The sequence below is a fragment of the Accipiter gentilis genome, chromosome W (genome assembly GCF_929443795.1).
Source record: "Accipiter gentilis chromosome W, bAccGen1.1, whole genome shotgun sequence".
NCBI classification, from domain to species: Eukaryota; Metazoa; Chordata; class Aves; order Accipitriformes; family Accipitridae; genus Astur; species Astur gentilis.
The window spans coordinates 15,087,039-15,110,597 of NC_064918.1; the positions used below are offsets into that span (position 1 = coordinate 15,087,039).

General features: G+C 44.0%; 2 protein-coding genes across 2 annotated transcripts in view; one reads left to right on the plus strand and one right to left on the minus strand.

Moving 5' to 3' along the window:
- Positions 1-260, plus strand: part of LOC126035570 (complement component C6-like) — a 33,118-nt gene extending 32,858 nt beyond the window's left edge. The window contains 1 exon segment of the mRNA XM_049794210.1: positions 207-260. Within this exon segment, the coding sequence (XP_049650167.1) occupies positions 207-212 (6 nt within the window). The 3' untranslated portion in view covers positions 213-260.
- Positions 1-23,559, minus strand: part of LOC126035372 (insertion element IS476 uncharacterized 39.2 kDa protein-like) — a 279,856-nt gene that overhangs the window by 36,570 nt on the left and 219,727 nt on the right. The window lies entirely within an intron of this gene.

Sequence of the window (23,559 nt, forward strand, 5' to 3'; positions counted from 1 at the left end):
AACTTTGGCCAAATATGGAACTGAATATATATATATATATATAGTGTCTGTTATAATGTTTATCCTTATGCAACTTCAGAAAGGGATAACCAGAGTTTGCTTCAAGGGTTTGAAGATAAGATAGATATATAGGTTTAAAAAGTAACCGCCAAGCTTTTGCCAATGGGCCATTGCTTAGTTATAGCAGTTACTGTTTTCTGTTACAGCTATGAGAGAAAACATCTTGTATTAAATGTTTGAGTCCTGATGTCTATTTCAGCTGCTATGTGAGAGGTAAGCATCTCTTAATTTAAGAATTTGGTGCAAAATAAGACTGTGACTATTAAATGCAAAGTTGTCAGATGCAGCGAACACAGTACAAGATGGGTACCAGAGCTTTTACTAGTGCTGCTTTCCCAGTGAGTGATAAACCAGAGGCAATCTTGGCCAGTTTATCCCACTGGGTTCCTGCAGAGCTCACTGCTGTCCAACACACTCCTGGGCTTGCACTCAGGGATGCATCTCCAGCAGCAGCATAATTTGTGGCATTCATGATAGCTCCAGTTCAACATATTCAATTTATGTATTTGGAGGAAGAGGTCCATCACATTTCTGCTCACCTAGAGATCCCTGAGCAGTAGGCTTTGGCTAGTTGCTTCACAAAACAGAGGCTTCAGCTATATCTGTAACAGAACTGACTCAACTCTGCTAGTGGAGTGTTATGGGATAAAGATGCTACAAATAACATTGTTTATAAGTTAAAATTTAACTAGATTTAATAAACTCTCTGCTCAGAGGTATCGATTTTACTATAAGGGGTCTTTCAACTGGCTCCCAAGGCTCTGTGGGTTTGTGTGTGGGTAGGTGTGAAGATTCCTGATGCAGAGGGGCTTGGGTAAGCTGATCTTCCCTCCTTGGTTACTGGGAGTGAGATGCCCCTAAAGGTGAATGTCTGCATCCAAGCTAATCATCTTTGGCTGTCCTTTTAGTTAGTGGAGGAGAAAAACAGTCCCTTAGAGGACAGGATTTCTGTCTTAGGTAGACATCTAAAAACATGCCAAATGAGTCATGCCCAAAAGGTGCTTGTCTTCCTCTGTTGACTGTGAAGTGAGCTGGGGGGGGGTGTGACTAGGCCAGATACAAATATATATGCTATAGATGTCTAAAACTGGATTAAATTAGAATCATAGAATCATTTAGGTTGGAAAAGACCTTCGAGATCATCGAGTCCAACCATCAACCATGCCCACTAAACCATGTTCTGAAAATTAATCCTCTCTCTTTTACTTTTAAAACTGTGTGTATATAACTGTGTATGTATATATTTAAAATATATAAATATCAAGGTTAGAGACTGGCTCCCAAAACAGTGCTGAGCACTAAATGAGGTGCATGTGATTCCTTCACATCACATGGTCTGTGAACCAGAAACCATTGAGCATTATTCATGTGTGGGTGGAAGAGACATGTCTGTATGAGATACAGCCAGCCACTGGCAAACCGGGGGTGGGATGATTTTAGTGCGTTGCGCCCGCTGGTCAAAGCACCAGAGACTGTTCATCACCATTACCCGATGGGGTTTGGGGTCCAGTTGTTCTGGGACCTGCAATAACCAAACCGGAGCAGAAGGGGCTTGATTTTAACATGTTGCTTTTCAGATGAAGCCTGGTTCCCTTCCCCTGCCGACTCTCCCTAGAGCCCCATTACGTCCTAAGTTGAGAGTCAAGGGGTCTTCAGCCTGACACAAACAAGCTTAAAGGAAACCAAGAAATTATCATAGACAGATAGGCTAAAATTCCCATATATTTTTTTTGGAAGCTGTTGCTCCCATAATTTGCAGGGTAGCAGAGCCTTTCACCCAGAATCATCTTTAGGTGACGAAATCATTTACTTAGAGCATATAAGGTATCTCAAGTGTCAGGTCCTGAGTGTGCCAGTGACACTTACGGCCCAGATCATCCCCCCCCGTGGGCCTCCCCCACCCTGCCCATGGCCCAGGACTCTGTTTCAGCCCTCTGGGGCCATCAGACCCTGCCCTGCCTGGCCATGGACCTCATCAATTGGGACCTCCACTTGTGGGCCAAAGTCCTGGCCTGGCCTGGGCATGGCCCCATGCCCAGGGAGATGCCTGATGGCTGGGGCTGCCCCCTGGCTCCTGGCTGGGGGATGGGACAGACCCAGGCTGACAGGCCCTGCCCTGCTGCCCCAGGGGGTCCCCCATGGCCCCCAGGGAGCCCTCGGCCCCTGTGGTGCGCTAACATGGAGGTCAAGAAATACCTGTTTAGCTGGAAGTCATAAACATGTCAGCAAGTGCAAACTGCTAATATTTTTCTTTACTGGGGATAAAACCTGGTTACTGGGGACTTTCCCCCTCTACTGCTCTCTTTGCTGAGAGCTTGCTAAAATAATAAAAAAAGTCTTCCCCTTTTATTAGATCCTTCTGCAAGCATAATTGTCGTGGTTTAACCCCAGCCAGCAACTAAGCACCAGGCAGCCACTCACTGCCCCCCCCATCCAGTGGGATGGGGGAGAGAATCGGGGGAAAAAAAGTAAAACTCGCGGGTTGAGATAAGAACAGTTTAATAGAATGGAAAGGAAGAAACTAATAATGAAAATAATAATAATAAAATGACAATAATAATAATAATAATACAAGGATTAGAATATACAAGTGATGCACAGTGCATTTGCTTACCACCCGCCGACCGACGCCCAGTTAGTCCCAGAGCGGTGATTCCCCCACCCCCACTCCCCCCAGTTTATATACTAGATGTGATGTCACATGGTATGGAATACCCTGTTGGCCAGTTTGGGTCAGCTGCCCTGGCTGTGTCCCCTCCCAACTTCTTGTGTCCCTTCAGCCTTCTTGCTGGCTGGGCATGAGAAGCTGAAAAATCCTTGACTTGAGACTAAACACTACTTAGCAACAACTGAAAACATCAGTGTTATCAACATTCTTCTCATACCTAACTCAAAACATAGTACTGTACCAGCTACTGGGAAGACAATTAACTCTATCCCAGCTGAAACCAGGACAATAATGTAAATTGTTAATAATGTAATGTAAACTGATAAGAGAGCCTTAGTTTTCCCATGGTGATATCTTACTTTTCAGACAAATCAAATACAAAGGCCATATGTCACACAAGTGATTGCAGGTAACTGGGCACCAACTGGGAATTTGAGGCCCCTAATGAACAAGTGGGTCTTGTCAAATGCTTTCTTGGAGACTTCAGGCCCTGGTCAATGTGACACGTGTTAAAAACCACTCAGGGAGAAAATAAAACTGATTATCTGCTGTTTCTTCAGCCCACCGACTGTTTACTTGTATCTCAGAAAGGCTTTCTGATATGGAACTGCAAAGCAGCCAATCTGTAGCTTCAGATTACCAGTTCGGAGACAAAGCTGCAATTAACAGCAGAGCAGAAATTAGAAGATTTGTTCCTGGAAATCAGGTTGGCTAGAGACAAATGAAATTTATAGCAGAATAAACCATAACTGGTTGAAAACACTTGATTTTTTTTTCCTAATTTCCCCAGTTAACATTTACTATGCACATGTAATCAAGGTGATGAAGGTTATAATAGATAGGTGCCATTGCCAGAGTATCTCTCAAGAAATGAGTCACTGAATATGCTGCCAGCCACTCAGGGAGGGGGGGGGAGGGGGGGGGGCAAGACTGGGGAAGGCCCTGACCTCATTGAAGCCCACCAATGTTTCCCCCGCCAGGAGCTGTGATGTTTGCTGCCTTCCACCTCCTGCTGCCTTTCAGGGGAGCTCAAGGGTTAATTGTAATTTTTGACAAAGCAGGTTGGATCCCAACGCATCTGTATGACTACAGCTGAAGACTGTGGGTAAGAATACATGGGGAAGTTATGGTGTTTCCTGTTGGAGCGGCGGAGGAATGCACGTAAGTCGACCCAATATGAGTGATAGAAGTGATTCAACTTTATTTGCACGGATAGCTCATATTTATACAGTTTGCGATAATTATGCCTACTAGTCCTAATATGATTGGTACATTGCTAATGTTTATTCATTACTAAAACACACCCACTTGTGATTTGCAGCTATGCATGTTCCGTAACTTTCTCATGGGAACTTCTTCAAAAGTTACTTATGAAGTTATGCCAAGGTCACACCGTCCCTGTCTTTCTCCTGATAACAGCGAGACCAGCTGTTGTTTTTCTCCCAATATCAGTAAAGCCAGCTATTTTCAGCCAAGGCCTAGTCTTGTTGCTCAAACTGACATTCTTTCACACAGAACTCTGCTCGCACAACTTTTCCATAGACCCATGTCCTTTTTCATCAAGCCAATTCCCAACAGTTTCCATTCCCCAAGATTATTACCACGAGCTAAAAATAACCAGAAGCCCTGAAACTGCTGTTCCAAAATAACCCATTAAAAGTGAACCATGCTTACAGCCAGGGTGATGTGATTTCAAACCTGAACATGTCCTGAGTAGTGCTAGATTGCATTACAGAAAAATTATGGACTTGGTTCACCTGGGCCATGCATCAGGAAAAATACCTATGCAAAAAAATGTATCCCAGGACTGCAACAGGAATAGGGACAAAGAACCATGACACACAGCAGTCAGGCTGCTGAATTCAACAAGCATACTTCAGATTTCAGGAGGCAAAAGTAAACCGTCCTTTTATGAAGTTTGGGGACTGAAGATTTTTTCGCTTAATTTTTAAGTTTTTCTCTTTTGACAGTGACAGCTCTGGAGATATTTGTGTCCTTGTCAAAGTTGCAGAATAGATGAGGATGATTGCCTAGATGACCAGTAACTCCTCTTTCTGTGTCCTGGTCCCTGTAATTGTGACATTGACATGAATTGGGCTATTGAAAAGATGAAATCTTCAGTGAGGATTGTGAGGAAACAGCCCTGCAGGTATGACACCTGCTATGACTGGAAAATGCATTAGGCATAAATTTCAAATGCTTTGATCTAGGTCTCACATTTTCAAAGCTAAATTTGATGGTCAGTCCTTGGATTCACAAAAGTTCTGTGACTGCTGGTTACAAAGCTTTCTATAACGTGTAATGACTTGCTGATTTCATTTGCAGAAGTTTGAAACATAGAGATGAGTCTGGCAAGTAAATATTTCTCTTGATAGCATATGTCCATACATTTCATGTGGTTTGTTCAAACTTTTATGGTTTTAATATTTTGTACCTTCTATGAAAACTGGTTTGCTGCTAGATGACTGTATAAGTGAGATTTGATAAATGATCATATATTAACATTGTGGTTGAAACAATAGACAAAGGGTAACCGGGGAGATAATTACAAAAGTGTAGTCAAGTGATTAACTAGTAATTATTCATAAGTTTTGCAGTTCTTTGCTCTTATGACTAGATGTTCCTGTACGCTAGAGGAGAACAATGTTGAAACTGACCACATGGGGTTGAAACTGACCACATGGGATTGAAACTGCGTTAAGCTTCAAGATGAAAGAACAAGGACAAGAACAAAGACTTCAAGGACAGCCAACAAGAACTTCAAATGGGTCGGTGGTCGCAAAAGCAGCCCTTCGACTCAAATGGATCCTTCATTGCGCATGGTCGGATGTAGGCAGTAGTAAGATAATCAGTTGCAATCATTTTTATGTATATGTATACTAATCTGATGAATATGCAATCAGTTATTCTATATAACCTGTTAGTGCTAAAGCTGTGGCATGCACACTAGGTGGAACTATCCCCCGTGCATTCAGCGCTGCAATAAAGAATGCCTGCTTTCCAAAACTCCAAAACTGAGTCTCAGAGAGTTTCTTCGACCGGCTTTTCGGTATCACTCTTATGACACCATTTGGGAGCTACTGTTATCATTAACAGAGATCATCCAAGAAATAAAAATGATCTAGCAAATAAATAGCGCTTTAGAGTTGGACCTTAGTAATGGGCTAATTTTCTGGACTTATTACAGAACTGTTACTTTATAAAGCAGTTGCACTTAAAATTTCGTTGCTCATATAAGTTCAGGATATTTTGCAAGTGGAACATTTTTAGTCCTGTGTCCTCAGAAGCAGCAGAGTGGGGTCACTATAATGCTGCAGCCGGCTGGGTGCATTTCTGTCTTCTGTCAAGCAGCCTAGTTGTGTCTGTGCTGCTGAACTAAAGATGACCAGGTCATGGGCTTCAGGAAAGGGCACATGATTATCCTGCCTGTTGAATTATTTAATGTGGTTTTGGTCTGTGCTAGTTAGTCCTCCCCCAAACAACCCAATTCAAACACTCGCATGGGCCAAGGACTGTTTCCAGCAAGACAACTGTTTTTGTGGTGGGGGGTTAGCTGGCTGGATGTGAACCGACCCATACCCCTTTGCCTCTGGGACTGTAAAATGAGGCCTGAGCAGTTTTATTTACTGGTATAAGCACTGGTTATTTGCTCTGTTCCAGGAATTCCTAGACTTGATGTACTTCATTCGCATGCCCATATCTGTTTTGAAACTCTCTAGCATGCACTAGGGACAGAAAACAGTCCCAAAGGTCAGTGTTCAGGGCCAGAGAAATGTTCCAGGTTTTGAAGCATAAATGAAACTTAACAGTAGTGTTTCAGTCATCTGGGATCTCTAAATGGGGGAAACTAAGATCTTTTTCCAGTATCGGCTGAAACCTCAAGCAGTACTCTATATGGTCCTTCAAGCTCTCTTAAGTTAAACCTGCATGGTATAATACATGATGATATCAGATGATTTATGATAATCATCTCATAACCTTGGTTTAGTTTGCTAGGGAATAATTTCTGAGTAAGTACATGCAAAATTCCAGTTTATTTTTTTAGCATCCCTGAATAAATGGTTGTTTTGTCTGTGAAATTCCTCTGAGAGTTACTGTGTCAACATTTATTGTGCAATGCTTTTATTTACTGTGTAACAAGGTGAGAACAGCAGTGGGTTTTCCTGTAAATGTGAAATTTTTCTTGGCTGACCCAATGTGCAGAGCTCTGCCAAGAGAAAGCTGGATAGTGGCTGCATTCCTTACTTGGCTTGATGGGTGCACTTGGGTGTGTGCAGGTATGTGCCTGCACGTGTGCAATAACACACATTTACTGGAGGGACTGAAAATGCTTTAGCACTGGCCAACGCCACCGCATGCTCCCATCACTGATATAGCCGTGGACATTGCAGTCCCCGTTTAGGCTGCAGCTAGCGTGCAAAACAGAGACACTTTACCAAAGACTTAATCATTCTTGCCCCTGTAGGTGCAAACTCAGTGTCAGGACTTTGGCTTACTTTTTAGCCTTATGATATATGTCCTCTCTTTCTAAAATCAACAGACAAGAAACATCTTGAGAGCAACAGCAAAACAGCATGAGCAGTCAGTCCTTGCCAGATGCAGTTGTGGCTGGCACTGCTGGCTCCGGCTCTGTATTTGTGCCACCTCTTCTTGGCCTAAAAGTTGACTCAAGTCTCAAAGTGCTGCCCTGTGCTCAAGTTAATCCATCTTGATCTCCCCAGGACTTATTAGCTCAGCCACTGTATGTGCAGCTACATGGTCCCCAGATCAGGTTATCTTGTGTCTAGACAGCTTAAAGAGCAGGGACAGTAGATATGCATAGCCTAAGGCCATCTTTGGGACTTATGGGGATTTGGCCTTCTTGGAAAGGCATTTTATTGATGAGCTTCCATAAAATCTGGTAGAGGAACCAATGTAGAGAGGGAAAAAAACCAAACCTCCAACTATTCAGTAGATAATGCCTCCAAATTTTCACAGTGAGAGTCACAATACCTCTTCCTCTTGCTTCAGCTGGTGTTCAAAGGATTAGAAGCAGTCTGATTGCATCTTGGTGGGAGCTTCATGCAGAAAGACAATATCCAGCATTTGTGTGCTGGGAGCAATGGTATGTACTGAAACAAAGATGGTGATCCTGCTTTCAGGGAGATGTCATCATGTACATGTCCTGGGAGATTCCAAATTAATTCAGTCTCACTTGAGAAATGCCAGCTTTGACATCTTTTTCTATTTGGAGAGGATTTGCAGCAGCCTTTGCTGCTACATGTGCCTGGACTAGTTGCACAGGTAAAGAGTGCTATAACCTGATTTATGCATGTGACAGTACTTATATGGCTCTACTCATCATAAGATTTGATCACCTGAGTAACAGTTCTCAAAATACAAGAATATTGCTTGTGTTTGTTGGTTGCCTTTATATCAATAAGGCTCATAGTATGAGCAAGTTCAGTTAGCATCACACATTGTGTAATTATTCAGGAAGTGAATATTGCAATCACTTTAACAGTCTCAGCATAATTGCTGTCAACAGTAAAATATAAAACCATGATTTTGCTTTACCAGAAGCTAGTGATCTAGTCTGGTTAAACTATCACCCTGCTCAAAAGCACTATTTGCAGCTGTTTGTCACTGCTTCCCTCTTGATAAATTTTATTTTGTATATTCACATTTAATACAGTTCTTAAAGGCTTGAATATAATAAGAATCCATTTGCATAAATGCTAAAGTGAGTTGATAATTTTCTCTTGACTGCTGTGGGGCAGGATTCTGCCCACTGGCCCCTGACCACAAGAAATGAAAACAGCTCCCTGAGGAACATGTGCAGGACAGCCGTACCTGGAGGGTGAGCCCCAATCAGTTACGATGGCTCCCAAGTTTGGCTGGAAGAGCCAGGGTGCCAGCACCATCCTTCTGCTGGTCAGAGACAACTCTTCTGTGTTTTGCAGTAGAGAGAGAAAGAAATCAATAGCAGTTTATATTCCTGTGCCTCCTGTCATATGCAGTAATGGCTCTGCTGTTACTTACAGTGGTGGCTCATCACAGTGAGAAATGTGGCAGAGCCACAGTGTGGTGGAAATGGAGCTGATCTGTAATAACATTATGAATATGGTGATGCAATAAGCTTTAGGTGGTGACAAGACCAGGGCAGGAGGTTATTGATTAAGCTTCTATTGGGGCTGGAGAGAGAATGAACAAAGCAGCAATGCAACAGCTCCCAGGTTGGAAAGCAATGGACAAAATCATCCGGTTTAAAGACCTGTCCCCAAAGAAACTGCAAGTGTGTTTCATCAGGTTATGAACTTGCAAGCAAAAGACAACAGCAAGTTAAGTCCTATGAGAAAAGAGATGGAATAGTGAACAGCTTGACCAAAGCTGTCTAAAGAAGACATAAACAGAACAGGAGAGAAAAGAGGGACTTCTCAGACACGGGGAATAATATACCTTTTAAATGTTATTTACACCAGCTTTTTAATGTTTTCAAATTATTTTTTTCTTCAAAACATTTTTGTTGTAGTTAGTGATGTTTTGCTTTAGGCAGGGCACTAAACTGCTGATCCAGTGTCACCTGGGAGGTTCCTGACTAGGGCTGCAGGTCAGGGAGTGCTTCAGGAATGACAGCCTCCCGCTCCATTTGTCTCTCACCATGAGAGGTGGAGGAGACCTACAGGTGCCAAGGGGTGAGCTCAAGGAGCCATGAGAAGCACACTGGGGATATACAATCTCCAGTGAAAACGAGATTTGCAAATGGTAGCTCACATGATTAGTGCTACCATTATTAATTTAACAATATCAGGTTGGTGGACGTTACTTGCTCTCCTTCGGTTAGTCTCCAGATGCACATTGGTCCCAAATCTTTTCCATGCAGGCAGTCTCCCATCTGGGAGGGAATTGGGAAGTTTCTCCGATGTCAATGCATAGGAAGACAAATTGCCTGTCATTCTTCAGATGTTAATTTGCTGCTCCCAGATTAGGAAAAGGTACATCAGAAGAGCTTTATTCTTTCCTAAGTTTCTGCTAGCTACTTGTCTGTCCTGCTTGGAAATACTCCATGTCTAACACCTGCATGATGTTACACCAGCTGAGGTTGAGACAAATTCTTGAGTTTTCCCATTGAGTTCCCTCCTCATTTTAACCTACCTCCTCCTCTTATGCTTAACCTACCCCTGGGGCCACTACTGCTCTGTGCCAGTGTCCTGGTTTCAGCTGGGATAGGGTTAATTGTCTTCCTAGTAGCTGGTACAGTGCTATGTTTTGAGTTCAGTATGGGAAGAATGTTGATAACACACTGATGTTTTCAGTTGTTGCCAAGTAATGTTTAGTCTAAAGTCAAGGATTTTTCAGCTTCTCAAGCCCAGCCAGCGAGAAAGCTGGAGGGGCACAAGAAGTTGGCACAGGACACAGTCAGGGCAGCTGACCCAAACTGGCCAAAGGTGTATTCCATACCATGTGACGTCCCATCTAGTATAGTGTATTGGTTTTGTTTGGCAAGGTTTTGGTAGCGGGGGGGGGGGTTACAGGGGTGGCTTCTGTAAGAAGCTGCTGGAAGCTTCCCCTGTGTTCGAGAGAGAGAGAGCCCATACTAGTCGGCTCTAAGACGGACCCGCCGCTGGCCAAGGCCGAGCCAATCAGTGATAGTGGTAACGCCTCTGTGATAACATTTTTAAGAAGGAAAAAAAGTTGGGACGGAGAGTAACTGCCGCCGGAGTGAGGAGTGAGAACATGTAAGAGAAACAAGCCTGCGGACACCAAGGTCAGTGAAGAAGGAGGGGGAGGAGGTGCTCCAGGCGCCGGAGCGAAGATTCCCCTGCAGCCCGTGGTGAAGACCCTGGTGAGGCAGGCTGTCCCCCTGCAGTCCAGGGAGGTCCACGGTGGAGCAGATCTCCACCTGTAGCCCGTGGAGGACCCCACGCCGGAGCAGGTGGGTTCCCGAAGGAGGCTGTGACCCCGTGGGAACCCCGCGCTGGAGCAGGCTCCTGGCAGGACCTGCGGATCTGTGGAGAGAGGAGCCCACGGAGCAGGTTTTCTGGCAGGACTTGTGACCCCGTGGGGGACCCGCGCTGGAGCAGTGTGCTCCTGAAGGACTGCACACCGTGGAATGGACCCATGCTGGAGCAGTTCGTGAAGAACTGCAGCCCGTGGGAATGGCCCACGTTGGAGGAGTTCGTGGAGGACTGTCTCCCGTGGGTGGGACCCCACGTTGGAGCAGGGGAAGAGTGTGATCAGCCCTCGTCCTGAGGAGGTGAAGCGGCAGAAAATAACGTGTGATGACCATAAACCCCATCCCTGTCCCCCTGTGCCACTGGGGGGGCTTGGTGGTGAAATCCGGGAGGGTAGTTGTGCCCGGGAAGAAGGGAGGGGTGGTGGGAAGGTGTTCTGAGATTTCATTTTATTTCTCATTACCTTGCTCTGGTTGATTTGTAATAAATTGAGTTAATTTTGCAAACTGAGTCTGTTTTGCCCGTGACGGTAATAGTGAATGATCTCTCCTGTCCTTATCTCGACCCGCGAGCCTTTTGTTATATTTTCTCTCCCCTATCCAGCTGAGGATGGGGGAGTGATAGAAGGGCTTTGGTGGGCACCTGGTGTTCAGCCAGGGTCAACCCATCACATATAGGAACTGGGGGGGAGTGGGGGCGGGGGGAATCGCCGCTCGGGGACTAACTGGGTGTCGATCGGCAGGTGGTGAGCAATTGCACTGCGCATCATTTGTACATTCCAATCCTTTTATTATTACTTGCAGGAGGTAGAAATAAATGGACGCCTGTAAAGTTGAAAGCAGACGACGTTTATTGCTAAAACACACACATATTTATAATCACATATTCTGCAAAGTCACTGTCCACGCGCACAAGCATAAAATATGATTGGCTATATCAACTCTGTACATGCGCATAAACATAAGACATAATTGGTTATACCAACTCTGTACACGCGCATAAACATAGGACATAATTGGTTATACCAACTAAAACATGCGAAACTTGTCTCAGTCTAATTGGTCAAGATAAACTGCCGAATTGAGGTTCTTTGTGCCAAGTTCCCTTGATCGTGGAATGCGCACCTGTGTTCTTCTAATTGGCATCTTTCTTTTTTTGTCTTCTTCTTTATTCTGTTCAAGGCCTTCTAAAGGCGTCTGGAATGCTCTTGCGACCGTTAGCTAAATATGTGTCCACAATTACTGTTGTCATTTTATTAGTGTTATCATTATCATTATTAGTTTCTTCTTTTCTGTTCTATTAAACCATTCTTATCTCAGTCCACGAGTTTTACTTCTTTTCCCGATTTTCTCCCCCATCCCACTGGGTTGAGGGGGGCAGTGAGTGAGCGGCTGCGTGGTGCTTAGTTGCTGGCTGGGGTTAAACCACAACAGCCAGTCCCACTGTATCCTTCCCACCTTTGTTTCTGGGGCATCTTCTTCTTCCTTTTCCAGCTTGCCATTTTTCAGTAAGGGAGCCTGTCACAGGAGTCTGTCTGCCTGTGTTGTCCCTTCAATAGTATTTGAACCTGTTGTCTACCTTTTAACAACACGTAACTGAAGGCTAGAAGTCCCAAAGGTATTGATTCTTTAATATCTTTCATGAAAATAGGCAGCTGGGTAGAGAAAAATCTCTCCTTTGTCTTCCCCAAGGGAAGATGCAGTGCAGACTTGTTCTTATTCATCATATATAAAAAAAAATTAATTCCTAGAAAACCAGGTCTCGGTAGTGCTGCTACTCAGGGGACCACTTTTTTGCGAGGAAGCAACCAAGGCTGAATTTCACTCCACATGCTGGTACTGTTTATCAAATAGCGTTAACTAGGAGGAATTTTTTCAGCATTATTGTTTTATAAAGGTCCCTCCACTTTGTGTAGCTGCTGCTCTGCATCAGGCAAGCCTTTTTACTGAGCAGTTTGTGATGATATCTTTCAAGTCACTGGCCTCAGATGATCACATGAGTCTGGCTCATCAGTATGGATAACAAGTTTACCTCACCTTGATCTGAGTTAAATTTCATCTGCCACAGCATCACTCAATTTCCCAGTAGGTCTCTGTCTCTCAGCAGCTTCTTATAGGGTTTGTTGGTTGGGTTTTTTAGTTGAATGTCGTTTGCAAAAAATTAGCATCTTGCTGTGATTTTTCTCCTTCATTCTTTCTCCTTCTCTCTTCACACAATATATGAAACTGTTGGTCCCTCTACACATCCCTGGGAGGATCTCATCTCATTGATAATAGGAGCAGATATTTACTATGCTGCATGAACATTAAGGTGCTCCCCCTTGGGACATGCATGCATTGCAGGCCTCATTGGATCTGGCCTCATAGACTGGGAAATGTGAAAGCAAGGCAGAGTGATGCTCTCAGTAGCTTAAAAGAGCCCAGTTCCCATAAAAGCCTGTTGTCTGCCACTGAAGTGTTCTGCAGCTCTCTATTTCTGCTGTTCACAGTTCAGCTGCCCAAAGCTCAGGTTATCTAATATCAGATTCCTCCCAAGTATCCTGACACATGGTGATGGGGCAAATGCTCACCCAAAAGAAGCACGCGGTCATTTAGTTCAGGTAAAACAAAGGGGTTTACCACTCTCTGCCAGGTAATTTTGCAAAGCTGATTGTCTCCATGGAACCATGGTCCCCTCTTTGTTCTTCTCATCTGACAGTAATTCATCTGACTCCGTTTTCTCACCAAGAGAAAATGTCCTGCAGTTGCTTGTTAGTTTAACAACAATATGGTGAAGAGGTGGACCACAGTGACTGGGAATGCTTCTGTACTGAAAGGGCCAAAGTGTGGCCAGCAGATGTGCACGCTATAGTGATGAATGAATGATTGGACAGATCGTCCTCCCAGCCACTGGTCCTATACGAACCTGGTTTTCCTTCATTAAATAGTCATATTGCTTTGAAGAAAACTTCTACCTACTCATCTTACTTCTTTGTCCCTTCCAAGCAGCATTAGACAGTCAGCTGGTTGTTTGTTGTTTTTTGTTGGTTTTTTTTAAAAAGGCATAATGTCTCTTCTAAAACGCTGTAAGATGTTCTCAGAGTTTCAGGAGAGATGATGGAAGTGAAGTACTTTCTGACATGGGCAAATATGAGACTGACAACAGTATGTGGCAGAAGTCAGGCAGGGAAATGACTGTGATGTCACAGCACGAAGGGGAGCAGATCCTCACCGGACACCTGCGGGCAGGTAGCTAGGAGGGAAAGGGTCTATGATGTGTTTACAGGGGAGGAGATGGCTGGGCTGAGGAGTAGGAGGAGAAAAGATGGAGTGAGCAATTAGAAAGAAAAAGGAGAGAAGAAGGAGCCTTGCGAAGATTTAGATGGGTCACATAAACAGTGAGATGTAAGGGACCGGATGAAGCATTTGAAATGCAGCCTTCATTAATCTTTTGTCTCTCCTATCTCAGACTAATTTATTTTATGGACATGGAGATCTGTTCCTGCTGATGTATCAAGATCATTATCAAGCAACCGTATTGGTTTTTTGAACTGTTTCTTAAGCCGGAATTCTCAAGATTTCTTGAGGCCCTGTGCCGGTTTTCTACATTTTCCTATGTTTGAAGACATGAATCACCAAGTCACTATTATTTCTGTGCTATCTATCAGGAAATTTCCAGATGATTTTCTCTTGCCCCCAGCAGCTATGGAAGCTATTGCTACCCAGTGGGCTCATGGTCAAATCACATGTTGTGCCAGTTGCCCCAAGAAAAAGGCTAGAAATTGTGGACAAGAAAGTTGGGAGTAACCAAGGGGCAAACATCCAGCTGCTCTCCAAACATGCTACTCCTGAGCAAACAATACAGAGCAAATAACTGAATAAATTAATTTGGCTTATATTTTACTTGTTTTCATCTATAAGCTGTCTGCAAAAATTTACAATTTTTTCAAAAAAACAAAAAGTGCCATTAAGTTCTAGAGAGCGTAAAGGTCAGGAGATCCTTTCAGTCAGTGCAGTGGCAACCTTGCCCTCCAACATAGCTTCCCCCAGGAGAGGGAGTCTCCAAGAGAAAGCATACCTCTCTTGTTCTGGCTTAATCCTCATTGCCAACACCACGGAAAGCAAAGCTTTTCCAGCTGAGGGTAGGGTTTATGTGAGGAAGTATTGCACCTGCACTTACAAATGTAGCTCATGGTGATAGTTATGACAATGTAAAATGGCAATTTTTCATTAAGTGGTTCTGTGTACGAGAAGCTGTGAGCATAGGAAGTCTTCTCATTACTTTAAGCTGGCTTTACTATTAATGCACATTGCTTTGACCTTTAAGAGCTTCAGGCTCAACGACAGGCTCAGTGCTGTGCATACTATTTGCTCAACTGAATAAGGCACAGTAGGAAGAAGTTACTTTATTAAGAGAAGAATCATGCATCTTACTTTGTAAAGCCTTACTTTTTTTGCAATCTAAATCTAATCAGTGCATGCATGTTTGTGCAGCTTTAAGAAAAAATGTATTTACAGTGTTAGACACTGTAATCCATCACTATAAATGCTACTTTGGTGATTGCACTTCAGGAACATTTTTAAATTCTGATGGAAATGTGAAGTAAACTTGCCAGTGCTATGTCCGGGGCCTAAGCAAGAGCCCTGTCATGAGCAGTAGCGGCAAGTGCAGCTCTGCCTAACGAAGAGCCTCGAGCCCTGATTCAGAGCTGACCAGAGCCAATGCACAGTCTCATCAGCTGCAGTGGACTTCACAGTAGAGCTTACATTTGGTAGAGCAAACTTCAAAGTACATCCCGCCCAAGAGTTGACACATTTTGACATATCCCATGGTGATAAGCAAAATAAACCATAACATCTCTTATTTGCTCTGTATGTCACAGGGCCTTATGCTGACAAGGGTGACAGTCTCCCCCTGGCATTTGAGCCGCCCAGCCTCACACTCGGTCACAGTCTGACAGGCAGCAGAGCTGCTCACTTCAGCACAGATCTGGATGCCTCCCTCCTTGCACGGCCCGTCTTCATCACAAACACAGCTGTTGGATTGTGCTAAGCAAAAGCACAGAGGAAAAAAACACTCAGGATAGCATCCGACTCAATGAAAACCAGACTAAAATGTTTCCAGCAAAACCGTAGGAGTGACAGCACTTTATGGAGGGTGCTTCTCCTAAACAGAAGTAATATTAGCTGATATTCAGGTTCAGTGCTAAAAATTAGAAGTGCAAACAAGTGGTGCACTACTGGGGCTTCCTACACTTGGAGAGGCTGGTTGTGCTTATCGGAAAAGCTTGCTCAAGGTGCCTCAGCTATTGCTCTCAAAGACACCTCTGATGTTACTGCTTGAAATCTGCTAGCACCGGTTCATGTATCTACTGTTCCAGAGTCCAGATAACATATGAGAGATCTGTCCTTGGACAGTAACAAACTGATCATGCAAACACTTACAACTTGTATTTTTATTACATATAGGCAGTTTCACTAAGATCAAAGGATCTACTCTTACAAATAAATGTGCATAGTTTTATCAGTGACAACAGTTAAATAATCAAATAAAAAGAATGTCCCATCTGAGATTTATTGTTCATAACTGTGTCTTTGTTTTGGTGTTGTATGTTTATTTTTTTGCCTGTGTTTGTTGGAGCTCTGGCCAGTTTTTATTATCTTTTTTTTGTTATTATTTTTGTCTGTTCAACCCTGTTAGACAAAACAGATGAACTCCTATCAAGTAATCTTTTTTATTTTCAAAATATGACAATAACTGTGCCTTCTATCTGGGGCACTTCTAAAAACCTAATTTACTCCTTTATCTTCCCATTTCTGGCAACCCTCTATTAAATCCAATGTAGTGTAGGACACTGAGGGAAATTAGATCAGGGAATCTGAAAAATTCCACTGAAGACATTGCAAAAGACTGGGACTATTTCCTCTGAGGGAGAAGTCATTCACGTTTGATCATAATAGGAAAAACTGAGGATCAGAAGTGAAGTACGAACAAAAGTAAGTGGCTTTCCTGGATAGTATAGAATAAGATGTTCAATTCCTTGCCACAAGATACCACTGGGGAGACTGCTTGGCAAGTTTCAGGAAAGGATTAGCTATTCCTGTGGACAGTAAGGACTCCCACAATTACTGTGTTAAGGAATTGAAAACAGGTGGATACAGTGAAAAAAGAGTAGGGCAAGGGTTTCACCCAAAACTTCCAGAAGACCATCAAACAGGGTAACCTGCTTAACAGAGACTAGGAATATGCTTTTCCTGTATAGGAATAGCAGATATATAAATATGTCCCCACCCCGCTTCTGCTATAGCCCAGCAAGTGCTTCCGGGGGTGCATCGGGAGTGTCCAGTTGGGCACGGCGGAGGGGTCCGGTCCAGTGTGACGTCATGCCTAGTATATAAACTGGGGGGAGTTGGCCGGGGGGGGGGGGGGGGGGCGGGGGGATCGCTGCTCGGGAACTAACTGGGCATCAGTTGGCGAGTGGTCGAGTGGTGAGCAATTGCATTGTGCATCACTTGTTTTGTTAGCTGCTTTGGCAAATTGAAAAATAAATTATATATTGGTCCATGCATGTTAGCTAGCTATTTATTCACCATTTTCTCCTTGGAGCATCGCCCAGTAGGCAACATGCTTTCTTTTTTAACAGGTCCGTTCCCTTTTGTGGCCCCTTTTGTTTCATCAAGATTCTCCTCTTTATGCTTTCTAGAAGGTGCTTATGGATTTTCACAAGTTTTGATTCATTGTTCTATTGCAAAGTGTATGAGCTTTCATGTGTTAATGTGTTCTTATTGTGTTCCTTTTATGGTCTTTCCTCATTATACATGGAAGAGGGAGGCTGTTATAGTCAGGGTAGTAACCAGTGATTTCAGAAGATGTGCTTTCAAATACCTGTCCTGTTCTTGAAGACATGACATCCCAAAAATCTTAGTCTTGATTTCTCTTTTGTAACTCCTATCTGGTAATATTTTGCTGCTTCAGTGCAGTATTGCAACAACTATCACTTGAAACAGTCGCAGTGGTATTTACTGATACAGTAGGCAACATACTGTACCTTGTGCCATGACTACAGTACACCAGTTCCTTTACATACCACACTTTAACAGTAGCAATCAAATAGGCAAAGATCTGTACTAAGTTCAGCTAATTATTATTTTGCATATACACCATTAGAGGATCATTAGGTAAGTTTACCATAAGAAAACAAACAGGATTAAATGCATTTATTTATCCCAGCTTTACTACAATTAGAAAATTCTGTCCTTTGTCCTCTAGCATCTTTCCCTATACATAAATACAAGATCTCTATCACCTACATATAAAATACCTTATCAGGAAGCATAGTCCCCAGTTTGCTGGCACCCAAGAGATAACACCACTAAGAAAGCAGCGCTCTCTGGAAAGCCCTAGAACTTTCATCTCCCCATTAGTCAAGAAATATAACTTTGTTTCCATGAACAAATTGCATTTCTGCCAGCTTGCCCACAACCTGTATTGAGGACTTCTGCCTTAACATGTTCATTAACCTGTTTACCTCATGAAACACCTAAAAAATATTTACATTGGACTTTACCTTGCTTTATCTACGTGTTCTTATGGATGCAGCCTATGCCAACTGCCCCATGAGGTGGGTGAGTTTGTACACATTCTGAGTAAAACAAACAGCGTCACTTAATCAAGTTATTTGATATTTTGAGTAAAAAAGCCTCCACATTTATAGCATAAGGTCAAGACCTCAAAGGTTCTCATTTAGGGCTCTGAATCAAATTTTAATAGAGCAGAGAAGCTTAAGAATCTAGCGTAGTAGTTACGGCTGTGTATAGGAAAGTAACTTACTCTTAGGAGAGGTCTTCAAATCATTGTCATGAATCAAATCATGAACCTTTTTTGTGAGGAAAAGTGACTAACACTCTTCTCCCCCCAAGATTTTCTTCTTAGAGCATCCCATGACATATCCCACCTGTTGCCTTTCCAGGGGTCACAAAAATCTAGTGGGTTTTGTTTGCTTGTGTCATTGTGGAAAAAGTAGCTAGACTGATCTCCATACTACCCTCACAATACAGCGACAGAGGAGTTAGTTAATCTCAACTCATAGGTAAAGTGAAATTAGCACCACTTTATGCTAGCACATTGGATGGTAGAAACAGCTGGGAGTCAGAAAGTGTGAAACACCTTGTTCAGCTGTTCTTGCTGTGGCGTCAACAGTCTCACACTGATAGAGGTGTAGCTCGTTCACACACACAACCTACCTAAAGCAGGTACTGTTATTTACATGTCTTTGCAGGAAGCACAATGGTACTAGAAGTCTAAATTACCTTTGAGAGACTGCATTAGTTTTATTAACTGCAACATACAACCATTAGTACTGGTATAGGCATTTATTCTTTCTTACCCGCTGTCCTGGTTTCAGCTGGGATAGAGTTAATTTTCTTTCTAGTAGCTGGTATAGTGTTATGTTTCTGAGTTAGGTATGAGAAGAATGTTGATAACACACTGATGTTTTCAGTTGTTGCTGAGTAATGTTTAGTCTAAAGTCAAGGATTTTTCAGCTTCTCATGCCCAGCCAGCAAGAAGGCTGGAGGGGCACAAGAAGTTGGGAGGGGACACAGCCAGGGCAGCTGACCCCAAATGGCCAAAGGGGTATTCCATACCATGGGACGCCACATCTAGTATAGAAACTGGGGGGAGTTTGCCTGGGGGGTGGATCACTGCTCGGGGACTAACTGGGCGTTGGTTGGCAAGTGGTGAGCAATTGCATTGTGCATCACTTGTTTTGTATATTCCAATTCTATTATTATTATCGTTATTATTTTCTTCCTTTCTGTCCTATTAAACTGTCTTTATCGCAACCCATGAGTTTTACTTTTTCCCCCGATTCTCTCCCCCATCCCACTGGGTGGGGGGGGAGGTGAGCAAGCGGCTGCGTGGTGCCTAGTTGCTGACTGGGGTTAAACCACGACACCCTCAATAGCCCATACATAAGAAAAAGAGGAAGAAAAAACCCCACCCCCCCCACCCCCACCCCCCACTCTACTATAAACCCAGAACTCTGGATTTAAAGTAACTCTCTGGTTAGTTGCCTATGGTTAGATACCTATGGCTCGCTATGCATTGAACAGCTGTGTTAGGTCTTGTCATCCGTTCAATATGAACCAACACAGATGAAATACTGCTTCATGGCAATAAGCAGCATTCCCACTTACAAGTCTGAGACTGAAAAAAAGCTCTGACCCTCAAGTCAAGCTGACAAGGATCCTTTTTCTCTTTTTAAACTCTGTCATGCAGTTACACTTTTGGAGCTAGACATACCAAATCTGATCAATCTTCCACCACCACAATCACTTGAACAACACCTCTCTGCCTTTAAGAAACCTTAATCTGATACACTTTTGTCTAAAAAGTGAGACTTGCTACACTGAATATGAAATGTAATAATTTCTGATGTAATTTAGACTGTATCATCTAATGGTCTCTTGGATTAACTGCGCCATATGTATCAGTCTGAAGGATGCAAAAATCAAACATATTACAGACTGTGTATGGTAATAGTTCTACGTCACGACCCGGGCTGGACAGACCAGGGAGGGGTCGTGGTGAATTCGGAATTCCCCCGGGCTAAATTAAGGCAAAGCGACACCAAATGATCAGTTGAACGTTTTATTCATGGCAGAAGCAACCTGAACTTGGGAGGCATAACAGTAGGCAGCGTGGTCTCTCACAACAGGAATTGGCATGAAACTACCTCAGTAAACCGTGTAACCTGTGGTAACCATATACATCACTTCAGGGAATAAGGAGTTCCCTCCTGTTGAGTCACGAGGTTCCGAGCAGACCCCCTTGCTTTCTAGACTCCTCCTCAGAGAAGAGCCTAGGGGCAGCTGGATCCACTCCTAGTCCCAGACTTGGTCAACGGTTTTATGTCTAAAGGGATGAGGTGTAGGGATTATGAAAAGGGGGGGGGGGGGGGGGGGGAGAGAAAGAGGAAAAGAAAAGAGAAAGATTTCACCGGTCCTGGGTCCAGCGTTGCACCCGTCAGCCTAGAGGTCCAGTTCCGGTGGTCGCGCGCACGTGGGGCTTTAGTTTGTGTAACTTGCCCCACCACAATGTTTGAGACATTAACTCTTTCAGTCTCTCACATTCTATACATAAAGAGGCTGATCTAAACTACCAGTGAACACTATGCAGAGGTTCAATTCTAACTGATAACCCTTGAGTTAAGATTATTATAACAAGATCTCAACAAAAGATTATTTATGTACTGAAAAACCATCGAGGCAGTCCAGCTTTCATCATTTAAGAAAACACTACAAAGAACTAAAGTGCTTCAGAATCTGTATCCAGTAAAGCTTTTGGCCATCTCTGACTTACCTGAGCTCTTCTGAATAGGTTGAACATAGCCCAAATTAACTGATTTCCTGCCCCTCACCAAGAATTTTAAAACAGTTGGAAATGAAGTGGCTGTCAAACTGCTTGTACATAAAATTCATTCTTGCTGTAGGTAAAAATTCCCCCTGAAATGAAGTTTGTAAGTTTTCAAAGTTACTGCAAGCCATTGCAAGTTTCAGTCGCTATTACCTTGATATGTTGTATATTATATAAATGCTCATTTTTCAGGAGCATGGTACAGCATAACATAACTCATGCTGAGGAGCTAACAGGTGGCAGCAGCAAATAGCTAAGCACTTGCCTTTGCAGTATTATATCATGTTTGCAGGTCAGCGTAACAGGCTGCTCAAAACAAAAATCCCACATTACACAAAGAACATCATATAAGACTTTGCAAAGCAAAGGCTTTCATTCCCACCCACAGTCAGAATACCTGCCATACCACTGTCCAACTGTACCATTGTTCAACAAGCTCTTAGTGCCTTGCTGATCCGTTTTAAGATGCTGTCCTGGATTTGGCTGGGATGGAGTTAATTTTCACAGGAAGCTGGGAGGGGACAAAGCCAGGACAGCTGACCCGAACTAGCCAAGGGGATAGTCCATGGCATGTGACATCATGCTCAGTATATAACTGGGGAGCGGGCTGGGGGATTGGGGTGGTATCCCAGCAGGGGAAGTGGTGGAGCATCAGGTTCTGAGTAGTGAGCAATTGCATTGTGCATCACTCGTTTTGTATTTTCTTTTTATTAGTACTACTGTTATTACTGTAACTTCTCTCCTTGTGTTGTCCCAGTAAACTGTCCTTATCTCAACCCATGAGGTTCTACCTTCTTTTTTTTCTCCTTTCTGATTCTCCTCCCCATCCCACCAGAGGGGGCGAGGAGGGGGGAAGGAGTGAGCGAGCGGGCCTCGTGGTGCTTTGTTGCTGGCTGGGCTTAAACCAGGACAGTCCTTTTTGTTGCCCAATGTGGGGCAAGAGTAGTAATTTGAGATAAGGATAGTAATTGGAAGAGGTAATGGGCAAAACGTGGATCGAACAATGTTAGTGGAATACTCATGGGAATTTCGGTTGTTGTAATTGTGGTGGAGGGACGAGGGGTGGATTGTGTGTAAATTGTCCACTTCTGTTTGGTATCGTGATTATGTTGATTTTGTTGTGGGGAAGTTTTTTGTTGATGTGAGCAAAGTTTGTGATTTTAGTGATAATTCTTAAATACGTGATTCGCAAAGGGTGGAATATTTTGGGTTTGTGTGTCGGGGTTTTGGTAGCGGGGGAGGGGGCTACAGGGGTGGCTCCTGTGAGAAGCTGCTAGAAGCTTCCCCTGCTCCTGACGTGCGGAAAACAGGCTCCACAATCAGTGAGATTGTAAAGTAGGTATGTTCATTCAGCGCTGGGCAGCACGGGGGGTAGTCCCACCAAAGTCGTGCGCGCCTGATTTGGCAGTTCACTTTAAATTTATACAGTCAAGTGTTACATATACATAGAGTTTCGCAATACGCTTATACATAGGCATTACCTATCCCCGCTTCATATTAAAATTAGCTCTAGGAAGTCATTTCCATAGTCTCCTCTCAACTGCGCTTGCGCAGTGCCTCCTTATGGTGGTCGTCTGGCGGTCGTGAAGATGAAGGCTGTATGTCTTCTTCACGGTGAACTCTTAACCTTCTGTCCCCGCGCAGACTCAGTTGTCCCTTGGCATTTGTCCAAATCCTAAGGCCGGGTCTTGGCTGGTTCTTGGGAGTCGACTGCTGCTTCTTATCAAGGACTATCTCCTGTCCCAGCCAGCCTCAACAATGCAAAGGTTAAACATCACTTCTCATCCCCTTGGGCCATGTCTACCTCTATTGAAACTTCTTTTAACTTCATTATAAGCTAGATAATTATTAAACAATTCCTATCTACATTCATAAATCTACTATATCTACTAAGGTTCCTTTGGTTCCCCGTCTCACTCCGAGTCGGACCCACCTCTGGCCAAGGCCAACCCAATCGGCGACGGCGGTAGCTCCTCTGGGAGAACAGATTTAAGAAGGGGAACCTGCAGCGGGGGAGGAGATTGGAGTGTGAGAGAAACACCTATGCAGATACCAAGGGCAGTTAAGAAGGAGGGGGAGGAGGTGCACCGAAGGAGGTGATGCCCCTGCAGCCCGCGGTGAGACGGCAGGCTGTCCCCCTGCAGCCCATGGAGGGGAGCGGGGGAGCAGATGCCCACCTGCAGCCTGGGGAGGAGGAGACCACGCCGGAGCAGGGGGATGCCCCCGAAGATGACCGTGACTCCGTGGGAAAGCCCACGCTGGAGCAGTCTGTGCCTGAAAGACTGGAGCCCATGGAAAGGACCCATGCCAGAGAAGTTCGTGGAGGACTGTCTCCCGTCAGAGGGACCCCACGCTGGAGCAGGGGGAGCGTGAGTCCTCCTCCCCCTGAGGAGGAAGGAGCGGCAGAGACAATGCATGAACTGACCCCAACCCCCATTCCCCATTCCCCATCCCCCTGTGCCGCTGGGGGGGAGGAGGTAGAGAAAATCAGGAGTGGAGTTG